The following is a 13,454-nucleotide window of genomic DNA, read 5'->3' as shown; positions in this document are numbered from 1 at the left end:
GCTGGCTTAAGAGACCCTGTTTCCAAATAAATTAATGAATAAGTATAAAAATAGGTCTGCCCTGGGCATTGTGGCGCACGCTTGTAATCCTTGTCCTTGGGAGGCAGAGACAGGAGGATCGCACAGGTTCGAAGCTAGCCGCGCTGGCTTAAGAGACCCTGTTTCCAAATTTAAAAAAAAGTCTAAAAATAGGTCTGGGAGTGTATCCTGGAGGTAGAAGGGTTTCCAGGAACCCCAGTACCACAAAAAAAAAAAAAGAAGAAGAATTAAGAGACCCTGTTTCCGAATAAAATATAAAATAGGTCTGGGAGTGTAGCCCGGAGGTAGAAGGGTTCCATCCCCAGTACCACCAAAAAAAAAAAAAAAAAAAAAAGTTCTGCCAGGCGTAGTGGCGCACGCTTGTAATCCCAGCATTCGGGAGGCTGAGACCAGAGAGACCAGAGGATCGCGGTTCGCGGACAGCCTCAGCTACTTAGTGAGGCTGTCCGCAACTTAGTGAGACCCTGTTTCAAAAACAAAGAATAAAAATTGGGCACGGGGTGTAGCTCGGAGGTCGATGCCCCTGGGTTCCATCCGCAGACCCGCAAAAAAAAAAAAAAAAAAAAAAAGTTCTGACTGTGATAGAGAATAAACCTTAGCATCTTACCAAAAATGGATCCAGAAGCTTCAAAAGAGAATTCATGCAAAGGGCACGTAGACAGATCTAGAAGAAAGTTAATATGAACTTGATAATGTGACTTCGTAGTATAGAAATGAGGAGGGAACCACAGAAATAAAGGCACCACAGCTGGCCCTGGGACCACTACGGGTCTTTCAGCAAGACCCAAGGATGCTGACCAGAATGAAGCTTGGTTTATTCTTTAAGAGACATTTCCTATGCTCTTGTCACCAGGTTATTTTAAAACTCTTTACCTTTTTTTTTTTTTTTTTTTGAAGAGCTAATTCCTCATTTCTTTATTTTCTGCTTTGTCACAGAAATCCCCTGCAAAGAAGCTGAGCCATGCAATTAGTAAGTCTCTGGGGTGCGTGCCCTCCAGGGAACCCCCGCATCCCGTTTTTCCTGAGCAACCAGAGAAACCACTTGACCTCGCACATATAGTGTAAGTATGCACCCGGGGGGATCGCACTGAAACGGGGTCTTGTGAAATTCCTTTGTGTCAAAGCCAAGTATCACCTAGCATGACTGTTGAACTTCCTGGATGTACTTTCCTATAGAGGAACTTGGACTTCAGGCCTCCTTTCTTTAAATCGCTACAAACTTCTCCATGGATAGCCCTTGATTCCTGAAGCCCTCGTACTCTAGCAATCTTCAGAAACATGAGTACCTTGAAGAGCAATCCGGTGCTGTTGAACTAGGTTGCCTTTCATTGTTTGTGGGTCTTTCCCTTACATCACTGGCAGGTGTTCTTTTCCAAAGCAATAATGCCCACAGAGACTTAAGTTAGTTTATATGACATAGAAATGAAAATTGACTTAACTTGCTCTTTTTTGAATTGAGAAAATTAGGAAGCACAGATATTCTATATTCATGCCTACGCACAGATATTCCTGCAAAATTAGGCAGTTAGAGGGGAATGTAAAGTTAGAGGAGTCGAGAAAGGCAGGGGTGAAGAGCAGGAGCATCGGGGAAGGCTGGGGTTCGTCTCCGCTGATTTCTTGGCTGGATTACAGGGTGGCAGGGAGTCCGCCTTCGGGGTGAAGTTGGTGGCCACTGGCTCTTTAGTGTTGTCGTAGGTTTTTCTGCTGCAGTGCACACTCATTATATTTGACCTGACTGATGGAAGATAGTTTGACAAGATGAGTTGTTGGGGGTATCGGTTGACCTTCTCTTTCTTTTTCAACAATTTAAAACAAACTTTTATATCTATTAAAATAATACATGCATGTGGATTAAAAATTTAGTGATACAAAAGAGCTTATAATAAATGCACTCTGCTCCCGCACCTTACCTTCCTTTCTCTAGGTTGTAGGTCTGCTGCTGACTGCCTCCAGATGGCTCTGTCATATATTTATAGTGCCGTTTCTCAACTGACTAGTTTTACCTATTATTGAATTCCAGCAAGGACATAAGGAATCAACTTCATGTATAACTCTGCATACCAACCCATCCCACTTTTCCATATTAAAAGGCCCACCTTTTTAAGTTGGCTACCTTTATAATTCCATTTTTTTGTTGTTGTTTTTTTGTTTTTGTGGTTCTGGAGATTGAACCCAGGGGCATTCTGTCTCCGAACTATACCCCCAGCCCTATTTTTTATTTTTTATTTTGAAGCAGGGTCTCATTGAGTTACAGAGGGCCTCACTAAGTAGCTGAGGCTGACGTTGAACCTGCGATCCTCCTGTCTCAGCCTCCCAAGTACCGGGATTACAAGCATGCGCCACCACGCTCGGCTACCTTTATAACCTTAAATAATATTCTTAAAAATAAATGTTGTAGCCGGGCGTGGTGGCGCATGCTTGTAATCCCAGCATTTGGGAGGCTGAGACCAGAGGATCACGGTTCGCGGACAGCCTTAGCTACTTAGTGAGGCCCTCTGCAACTCAGTGAGACCCTGTTTCAAAATAAAGAATAAAAAATTTGGCAGGGGGTGTAGCTCAGAGGTCAAATGCCTCTGGATTTTATCCCCAGACCTGCAAAATAAATAGATAAATAAATAAATAAATAAATAAATAAATAAATTTTTTAATGTCCTTTAACTTCATTGCATAAATTGAGTAAAGAATTAAATTCTCTTTCTCCTTTTGCCTCCTAATTTCTATCATCTATGCCACGACTTTTATGTTGTCGATGCTGGTAATATTTCTATTCTGTGACCATAACTAAAGCTTCTGAGATTTATTAAGTGTTCAACCTAAAAGTTAAAATTTAAGTAACAGTATTTACAGTTAAGATCACTCAGTACACCTCAAATAGTGTGCTGTGATTCTGTCTCCTTGGCGTTCCGACGTCATGACCCCTGGGGGGTTACCTTCTCACCACAGTGCCCTGGGCTCTTCTTTTTTATACACCGTTGGCTGGTCAAAGGCTCACTACTTGGGATGGAGGGGAGAGCTCAGTGGTAGGATGTGGGGTTAGTATTGTGGGGCCCTAGGTTACACACACACACACACACACACACACACACACACACTTGATTTTATGATTGGACTGAGTTTCTTGTGTAGTTATTGTTATTTTTCCTTTGGTTTCCCATTGGTTTCTTCTTGCTGGGGAGAAAATGCCCCTCCCTCCACTATGTTCCACAGTGTAACTTAGCTATTGCTTATAATTCATTTGTGTTGTTGTTTTATTAAACTTTTCCCTTTTGGATTAGTACTTTTTGTGTTGGGTTTCTTTTTTTATTTTATTGGTGCATTATAGTCTCACATCATAATGTGGGTCATATATTTACACGGTACTTGGTGCCCTTCCCCCCTTCCCATGTTCCCTCCCTCCCAGTACTAAATGTCTAGGTTAACTGTGTTACATTCATGTGTATACACATACTCTAATGTAGCTTCTTCATTAACTAACCTCAGCCTTCTTCCTCCATTACCCCTTCTTTCAGATTTACTGAGGTTTCCTCTCCATTATCTGGAGTCCTTTTGGTATCCCTAATACTCCCTAGCTTGAGCATTTTAGAGAAAACATATGTCCCTTCTCTTTCTGTGCTTGGCTGATCTCACTTAACATAATGTTCTCCAGGTCTTTCCACCTTCTTGCGAATGACATGATTTTGTTCTTCTTTATTGCTGAGTAGAATTCCATTGTGTGTATTTCCCATAATTTTGCAATCGATTCATCTGTTGATGGAGACCTGGGTTGGTTCCATATTTTGGCTATTACGAATTGTGCTGCTATGAACATAGGTTTGCATATGTTGCTGTAGTTCTCTGATTTCAACCCCTTTGGGAAAATACCCAGGAGTGGTAGAGCTGGATCGTATGGTGGATCTATTCCCAGTTTTCTAAGGAATCTCCACACTGATCTCCATAGGGCTGAACTAGTTTGCACTCCCACCAACAGTGTAAAAGAGTTTCTCTTTTCCCCACATCCTCGCCAGCATTTGTTGTTATTTTATTTCTTTATGTTTGCCACTCTGATTGGGGTTAGACAGAATCTCAGTGTAGTTTTGATTTGCATCTCCCTGGTGGCTAATAATGTTGAACATTTTTTCATGTATCTATTGGCCATTTCTATCTCTTCTTTTGTGAATTGTCTGTTCAATTCAGTTCCCCATTTCCTAATTGAGTTGTTTGTTTTTGCTAGTGTAGAGTCTTTTGAGCTCCTTGTATATTCTGGATATTAGCCCCCTATCCGAGTGGTGGCTGGTAAAGTTCTTCTCCCAGTCTGTAGACTTTCTCTTTAGATTCTTGATGGTTTCCTTTGATGAGCAGAAACTTTTTAGTTTCCATCCACTTGTTAATTCTTATTTTAATTTCCTGAGCTTTGTAGGTCTTGTTGAGGAAGTTTCTACCTGTGCCCATATGTTGGAGTGTTGAACCTATGCTCTCCTCTAAGGGCTTCACAGTCACTGGTCTGATTTCCAGGTCTTTGATCCATCTTGAGTTAATTCCTGTGCAAGGTGAGAGGTAAGGATTTATTTTCATCTTTCTACAAAAGGATAGCCAGTTCTCCCAGCATCCATTTGTTGAAAAGGCTGTCTTTTCTTCAGCATATGAATTTGGCCCCTTTGTCAAAGATCAATTGACTAAATGTGTAGATTTGTTTCTGTATCTTTTCTTCTGTTCCATTGGCCTGTGTGCCTGTTACTGTGCCAATACCATGCTGTTTTAAGTACTATTGCTTTGTAGTATAATTTGAAGTTAGGGATTGTGATGCTTCCTGTGTAGTTCTTATTGCTAAGAATTACTTTGGCTATTCTGGGTATTTTCTTCTCCATATGAAATTCAAGACCAATTTTTCTAGGTCCAAGAAGAATGTCATTGATATTTTGATAGGAATTGCATTGAATCTGTAGATCACTTTTGGCAGAATGGCCATTTTTTTTAAATCTCTTTTTTTTATTAATTTATTTTTTAAATTGGTGCATTGTAGTCATATATCAATCACATTGGAGTACAAGACTTGAGAGGATATACAAGCACACATCATCCAATTAGCCCTCCTCCAGCCCCCATCCCATTCCCTCCCCCTCTCTCCATCCCACACTTCTTTGGTGATTTACTTTGATACATTTGTTTATGTACCTCCTGCGTTTTAAAGAGTCTCCGTCCTCCAGCATTACATACCCTCTGATTGGTCACATTAGTTGCTTCACTATAGGGCCCTTTCTATATCTCAACCTCTTCCTGTTGCCCTTTTCCTCCTAGTTATTGCTGATTAAGAGAAGCGTCTGATTTATATTTTCTGCGATATTTCTCTGTGCATGCTGCGTTGCAAGTACTGATCCCACTCTTGATGGCCCCAGTAGTGGCCTGGCTACTCAGTGGACTGATCCAGACCTCGCTGGCTCAAGCAGCGGCCTTGCCTCATGGGAGGCCCCAGTTCTGGTCTCGCTGGCCCCTGCACCGGTCTAACCCCTAAGCTGGCTTTGGTCCCGGCCTTGGAGGCCGCAGGAGTGAACTTGCCTCACGCCAGGCTCCGATGCTGGCCATTGGCCCCTGCACCAGTCTAACCCCTTGGCAGGATTCCAATTCTGGCCTCGGAGGCCCCAGCACCGGCCTAGCCTCATGGCAGGCTCCAATGCCGGCCTCGTTGGCCCCAGCACCGGCCTAACCCCTCGGCAGGTTCCGTTCCCGGGTTAGGAGGCCCCAGCACTGGCCATGTCTCACGGCAGGCTCCGATGCCGGCCTCGCTGGCCCCAGCACCGGCCTAACCCCTCGGCAGGCTCTTATCCTGGCCTCAAGGCCTCAGTACTGGCCTTGCCTCAAGGCAGGCTCCGATGCCGGCCTCACTGGCCCCAGCACCGGCCTAACCCCTCAGCAGGCTCCGATCCCAGCCTCGGAGGCCCCAGCACGGGTCATGCCTCACGGCAGGCTCCGATGCTGGCCTCGCTGGCCCCAGCACCAGCCTAACCCCTCGGCAGGCTCTTATCCTGGCCTCAAGGCCCCAGTACCGGCCTTGCCTCAAGGCAGGCTCCGATGCCGGCCTCACTGGCCCCAGCACAGGCCTAACCCCTCGGCAGGCTCCGGTCCTGGCCTTGGAGGCCCCAGCACTGGTCATGCCTCAAGGCAGGCTCCGATGCCGGCCTCGCTGGCCCCAGCACCGGCCTAACCCCTCGGCAGGCTCTTATCCTGGCCTCGAGGCCCCAGTACCGGCCTTGCCTCAAGGCAGGCTCCGATGCCGGCCTCACTGGCTCCAGCACCGGCCTAACCCCTCGGCAGGCTCTGGTCCCGGCCTCGGAGGCCCCAGCACTGGTCATGCCTCACGGCAGGCTCCGATGCCGGCCTCGCTGGCCCCAGCACCGGCCTAACCCCTCGACAGGCTCTTATCCTGGCCTTGGAGGCCCCAGTACCGGCCTTGCTTCATGGCAGGCTCCGATGCTGGCCTCACTGGCCCCAGCTCCGGCCTAACCCCTCGGCAGGCTCCGATCCCGGCCTCGGAGACCCCAGCACTGGTCATGCCTCACGGCAGGCTCCGATGCCGGCCTCGCTGGCCCCAGCACCGGCCTAACCCCTTGGCAGGCTCTTATCCTGGCCTCAAGGCCCCAGTACCGGCCTTGCCTCACGGCAGGCTCAGATGCCGGCCTCGCTGGCCCCAGCACCAGCCTAACCCCTCGGCAGGCTCTTATCCCAGCCTCGGATGCCCCAGTACCGGCCTTGCCTCAGGGCAGGCTCCAATCCCGGCCTCAGAGGCCCCAGCACCGGCCTTGCCTCACAGCAGGCTCCGATGCCAGCCTCGCTGGCCCCAGGCACCAGCCTAACCCTTCGGCAGGCTCTTATCCTGGCCTCGGAGGCCCCAGTACCGGCCTTGCCTCAAGGCAGGCTCCGATCCCGGCCTCGGAGGCCCCAGCACCGGCCTTGCCTCACGGCAGGCTCCGATGCCAGCCTCGCTGGCCCCAGCACCGGCCTAACCCCTCGGCAGGCTCTTATCCCGGCCTCGGAGGCCCCAGCACTGGCCTTGCCTCACGGCAGGCTCCGATGCCGGCCACACTGGCCCCAGCACCGGCCTAACCCCTGGCAGGCTCTTATCCTGACCTCGGAGGCCCCAGTACCGGCCTTGCCTCATGGCAGGCTCTGATGCCAGCCTCGCTGGCCCCAGCACCGGCCTAACCCCTCAGCAGGCTCCGGTCCCGTCCTCGGGGGCCCCAGCACTGGCCTTGCCTCACAGCAGGCTCCGATGCCGGCCTCGCTGACCCCAGCACCGGCCTAACCCCTCAGCAAGTTCCGGACCCGACCTCGTAGGCTCTAGCACAAGCCTTGCCTCATGGCAGGCTCCAAGGCCGGCCTCGCTGGCCCCAGCATCGGTCTAACCCCTCTGCAGGTTCCAATCCTGGCCACGGAGGCCTCAGTAGTGGCCTTGCCTCACAGCAAGCTCCGATGTCGGCCACTGGCCCCGGCGCCCGCCTAACCCCTCAGCAGGTTCCAATCACTGTCTCTGTGGTTATTATTTCAAAGGTTCCAGGTGTAATGTATCAGATCTCTGCCTCCCCCGAGTATTGGCCACTGGCATTGCCACTGCCTGCACCGTTTCAAATCCTTCCCAGGCTCTTTTTCCACTCTGAATGTTGTCCAGTGTTCCTAAGCATGTGTGATGGTAGTATTCGACATTTGGTGTAATTTCTCCAAAAAAATAAAGTTGGTAAGATCCAGTTTCTGCTTCTCCTGAATACAAGTCTCCACCACCATCGCGGAGAACTCTTTCAACACCGCATTTCTCCTTGGTCTCCGCTAAACTCACTCCTTACAGGTGATGTCTGAGATTCTTAACAATATAGAGAAATAGCAGTCCTCTTTCACGGCGAATTTTTCCATAAGTTCCAGTGCATTTAGATAAGTTTTGTCTGCATCTCCAGTGTCCTGGCATCCATAACGGCTTTCTTACCTCCTTTCCGATATTTTTCTTTATCTTTTTCTGTTCTGGGCCCGGTTTCTCCAGGGGTCTGGCATGCTACTCGCAGTTCGGCCTGGGGCCCAGAGTCCCGCGACCCGGGCCCCATCTGGCGTGCCCCGCGTGCGACCCCCACCCACAACCCAGCTTCTTACTGGGCCCGGTTTCTCCAGGGGTCTGGCGTGCTACACGCAGTTCGGCCCTGGGCCCAGGGTCCCGCGACCCGGGCCCGGCTTTTGTGCACTGCCCGCAACCCCCACCCAGAACCCAGCGTCTTACTGGGCCCGGTTTCTCCAGGGGCCTGGCGTGCTATGCGCAGTTCGGCCTGGGGCCCAGAGTCCCGTGACCCGGGCCCCAGCTGGCGTGCCCCACCAGAATGGCCATTTTGATGATATTTATTCTGCCTATTTATGAGCTCAGGAGGTCTTTCTATCTTCCAAAGTCTTCAATTTTTTTTCTTTAATGTTTTATAGTTTTCATTGTAGAGGTCGTTTACATCTTTGGTTAGGTTTATCCTAGGTATTTTTTGGTTTTGAGGTTATTGTGAATGGATAATCATGCGGTTTTTGTTCTCAGTTCTATTTATGTGGTGAATAACATGTATTGACTTGCATATGTTGAACCAGCCTTGCTTTTCAGGGATGAAACCAACTTGGTTGTTGTATACAATTCTCTTAATATGGTTTTGAATGCATCTAGCTAGTATTTTGTTTAGAATTTTTGCATCTATGTTCATCAAAGATACTGGCCTGTAATTTTCTTTTCTTGAGGTATCTTTATTTGGTTTTGGTATTAATGTGCTACTGGCCTCGTAGGAGGAGTAAGGAAGAATTCCTTCTCTTTCAATTTCCCAGAACAAGTTGTGAAGTATTGGAATTAGTACTTCTCTGAAAGTTTTGTAGAATTCAGCTGGGAACCCATCTGGGCCTGGGCTTTTCTTTGATGGCAAAATTATTATCGCTGTTTCTATTTCTTTGGTTGCTATTGGTTGGTTTAGGCTTGTTATGTCCTATGGTTCAATTTAGATAAGTTATATGTGCTTAGAAATCTATCGATTTCTTCCATTTTTCCAGTCTATTGGCATATAAATTTTCAAAATAATTTATGATGATCCTTTGAATTTCCTGTCTTTGGTGATGTCTCCTTTTTCATTTCTGATTTTAATGATTTGAGTTGATTCTTCCTTTCGGTGAGATTGGCCAGGGGTTTATCAATCTTATTAATCTTTTTAAAGAACCAGCTTTTTGTTTTGTTGATCCTTTGTACTGTTTTTTTTTCCCTCTATTTCATTTATTTCTGCTCTGATATTATTTCCTGTCTTCTGCTGGCCTTGGAATTAGACTGTTGATGTTTTTCTATCATTCAGTCTCCATGTATTTAAATAGTTTCTTTTGTTCTTTCTGTTGTTGACTTCTTTCTTTTGGGGGGGGGCTGGTCTGGGGCATTCGACCTCTGAGGTACACCCCAGCCCTATTTTTTATTCTTTATTTTATTTATTTATTTATTTATTTTGCGGGTCTGGGGATAGAACCCAGGGGCATTCTACCTCCAAGCTATACTCCCAGTCCTATTTTTTATTCTTTATTTTGAAACAGGGTCTCACTGAGTTGCAGAGGGCCTCACTAAGTAGCTGAGGCTGTCCTTAGACCACGATCCTCCTGTCTCAGCCTCCCGAATGCTGGGATTACAAGCATGCACCACCATGACCGGCTCTGTTGTTGATTTCTACTTTCATCCCATTGTGATCTGAAAAGATACAGGAAATATATTACATATTTTGAATATGATGGTGATTGCTTTATGGCCTAGGATTTTGGAGAAGTTTCCATGGGCTGCTGTAAAGAATATGTATTCTGCTGTTCCTGGTTAAAATATTCTGTATATGTCTATTAGGTCCATTTGGTTTATAGTTTTCTTTAGTTCTGAAGAGTCTTTACTCTTCTTTTGCCTTGAAGATCGATCTAGTGGCATGAGTGGTGTGTTGAAGCCTCCCAACATTAAAAATATGGAACACTTCACAAATTTGCGTGTCATCCTCCCGCAGGGGCCCTGCTAATCTTCTCTGTATTTTTCCAGTTTTGGTATATGCGCTGCCGGGTGGGCACTTGGATTTGTTTTTAATCCTTGCTCACCCCAATAAGTTTTTTCTTTTTTTTCTTTAAGTTTTGAAAATGTCCTCTTTACATTGTATTTAATACATCTGAAATGAGTTTTTGTATGTGGCATGAGGTAGGATATCTAGTTCTCCCTCCCTCCTACCTTGTCTCTGTCCTTCTCTCTGCATTTGAATTGTTTCAGGACCACTTATTGGACAGTTTCCATCTCCCTGCCGACCTACAGCACCAGCACTGTCAAAGCTGAAGTTTCCAATTAAGCACAGGCTGGATTCTGGGCTCTGTAGTCTGCTCTGTGTTCTCTCGATTCTGTCCAATATCTCTCCCTACGCCAGTAGCACACTATTTTAATCACTGTAAAGGATCAAGGCATCGTTTTCAGAATTGTCTTGTCAGTTCTTTGTGCTGTGTTCTTCCATTTAAACTTTAGAATCATCTTAGTGAATTTCTCATAAAATTTGGTTGAATTTTTTGATTGGAGAGTTATTGAATCTAAAGATTGAATTGGAGAGAATCGACATCTTTACAGTATTTTAATATTGTATTCCATGAATGTGTTGTCTATTTATTTAAATGTCCTTTTATGCCTTTAAGTAAAGCTTTATAGTTTTGTCTCTAGAAAGATCTTATGTGTTAGATTAATTCATGTGTACTTTACATTTGTAGTTGCTGTTACTATATGTGTGTGTGTGTGTGTGTGTGTGTGTGTGTGTGTGTGTGTGTTTTGCTGGATTGAAACCCAGTGGTATTATTCCTCTGAGCTATACCCCCACCCCTTTTTTAAAAATTCTTTATTTTGAAACAGGGTCTGAGTCGCAAAGGGCCTCACGAAGTAGCTGAGGCTGGCCACAAACCCAAATCCTCCTGTCTCAGCCTCCCAAAAGCTGGGATTACAAGCGTGCGCCACCACACCTGGCTGGACTGAAATGTATTTTACATGCAGTAAAAGGTACCTGCTGTAAGTGTACAATTCTCTGAGCTTTGACAAATGTATTCACCACGAAATGAAATCTTTTAAAAATTATATTTGTAATAGTTACTGGTATATAGAAATGCAAATTATTTTTATATTTTAGACAAATATTTTTGTAAATATTTGTGTCATCTAGAAATAGTGACAGCTTTGTTTATCCCTTTCCATTTTTATACGTTAAAAATTAAAATAGTGTTTTGGGTGTGAGGGTCTTACTGGCTAGAACCTCTCCTGCAACACTGAATAGAAGTGGAGTGGGCCTCCTTGTGTTATCAGTGATCACTCGCAGGAGGATGCTTTCAGTATCCATCCAGTGCCATTCAACACGGGTTGCATCAGGTTACAGACCAACCTTTTTTATCTGGTTTCCAGAGAGTGCTCTCTCCTTGTCGTGAGTAGAAGCTGAATTTATCAAAGACATTTTCTCTATTGAGATGACGGTACGATTTTCTTTTATGCTGTGAATGTAGTTAATTGAGTTTATCATCCTCCTCATCGCCATCGTTATTTGCAGTGCTGGAGACCAAACCCAGGGCCTCACACATGCTGTGTAGGTGCCCTACCACCAGGTCACACTCTCCCAGCCTTGTTGGGTTTTTGGGTTTTTTTTTTTTTTTTGTGGTACTGGGGGTGGAACCCAGAGGCTTTCTACCTCCAGACTATACTCCCAGACCCATTTTATATTTTATTTGGAAACAGGGTCTCACTAAGTTGCTGAGAGCCTCACTAAGTAGCTGAGGCTGGCTTCGAACCTGCGCAATCCTCCTGTCTCCGCCTCCCAAGCGCGGGGATGACAAGCGTGCGCCACCACGCCCGGCTCTCCCAGCCTTGTTTTTTAAAACCACTCTTACATTCCTGGGATAAAACAACTAAGTTGGCCATCCTTTCAATACAGTATTGGAATTTGCTAATATTTTGTTTAGATTTTGGCTATGTTTGTAAGTGGCCTTTTTTAAATATAGAATTGAGGATTGAACTCAGAGGCATTTTGCTTCCAAGCTATACCCCCAGCCTGATTTTTTTTTAATTTTTTTTATTGGTGCACTGTATTCATACATCATAATGGGATAAAAAAAAAAACTTTTGTAGACATACATGCACACATCGCCCAGTCAGCCCCTACCCGATCCCCACCCTGTTCCCTCCCCAACCCTCCTTCCCATGCTTGGCTTAGTGGTTGACATCTAGTATTATAGCAATTTATCCAAAATTAACAATGATAATCTCACATAACAGATTCATTTGTCTGATACCAAGCTTCTGATCACTTAGAGATAACATTTCAATATTTCTTTTTGCTTTCTTTCTTACCAGTGGATATTTTTTTCTTTTAAGGTGAAACTATCATACATTTATTTATTTATTTTTCAGGAAAAAAATCTATCCTAATATGGAATATGGACTCTAGATACCCAAAACGATCTCGAAAAAGAACAAAGCTATAAAATGTACATTTTCTGATTTCAAACCTTATAAAGCTACAATAATTGAAACAGTGTAGTACTGTTCTAAAGGCAGATATATAAAGCATTGGAGTTAAATAAAAGCCTAGAGATAAGTTCTTCCATATCTTGTCAAGTTATTTTTGACAAGTTTTCCACAAACATTTGATGGAGGAAATGATAATCTTTTCACTAAATATTATTGAAAAATAATAATTACATGAAAAAGAATAAAATTGGACCCTTACCTAACACCATATACAAACATTAACTCAAAATAGATAAAAGACCTAAATATAAACCTTAAGACTATAAACTTTTAGAAGAAAATCTGGGTCATAAAACCTCACAACACTGAAATTGGCAGTGATTTCTTGGATATGATTTCAATGGCACAGGCAACAGAAGGGTAAACAAACTCCCTAAAAAAAAATTGTATATCCAAAGACAATGTAAACAGAGTTAAAAGTTACTGATAGAATGGGATAAAATATTTCCAAATGCTATATCTGAAGGTATATTAATATTCTAACTAGAACTCCTAAAAATTAGCAACAATAAAAGCAAACAATACAATTTAGAAATAGGTAAAAGACTAACACAAATAATGAATCTACGAAGATAATCAATCTTAGTTGTCTGTTGGATGGAAACTCTTGTTTCTCTGGTTCTGGTGTGTGTTACCTATTTCTTCTTTGTAGTTAATCTCTTTGAGTATTTTCTCTAGCGCTGGTTTTGAAGACATAAATTCCTTCAGTTTCTGTTTGTCATGGAAGCTTCTTATTTCTCCATCTAATTTGATAGAAAGTTTTGCTGGGTAGGAAATTTTTGGCTGGAAGTTGTTTTCTTTCAGAGTTTGGAATATGTTCCTCCAAGCCCTTCTGGCTCTCATGACTTGGTTTGGGAAGTCTGGAGTGATTCTAATTGGTTTG

The 13,454-nt window shown here is 44.6% G+C and overlaps 1 protein-coding gene across 1 annotated transcript in view; it reads left to right on the top strand.

The window, feature by feature from the left end:
• The window catches only part of DTNB (dystrobrevin beta), a gene marked incomplete at both ends in the record, with an annotated part of 203,282 nt that overhangs the window by 90,716 nt on the left and 99,112 nt on the right, over window positions 1–13,454 (top strand). Inside the window, one exon of the mRNA XM_080711332.1 lies at window positions 976–1,100. Within this exon, the coding sequence (XP_080567458.1) occupies window positions 976–1,100 (125 nt within the window). The remainder of the gene's footprint in view (window positions 1–975; window positions 1,101–13,454) is intronic.

Source organism: Muscardinus avellanarius (genome assembly GCF_963383645.1).
Source record: "Muscardinus avellanarius genome assembly, chromosome: 15".
Classification (NCBI taxonomy): domain Eukaryota; kingdom Metazoa; phylum Chordata; class Mammalia; order Rodentia; family Gliridae; genus Muscardinus; species Muscardinus avellanarius.
The sequence above is the reverse complement of the archived record's forward strand: the minus strand, read 5'-3'. Positions and strand labels throughout refer to the sequence as shown.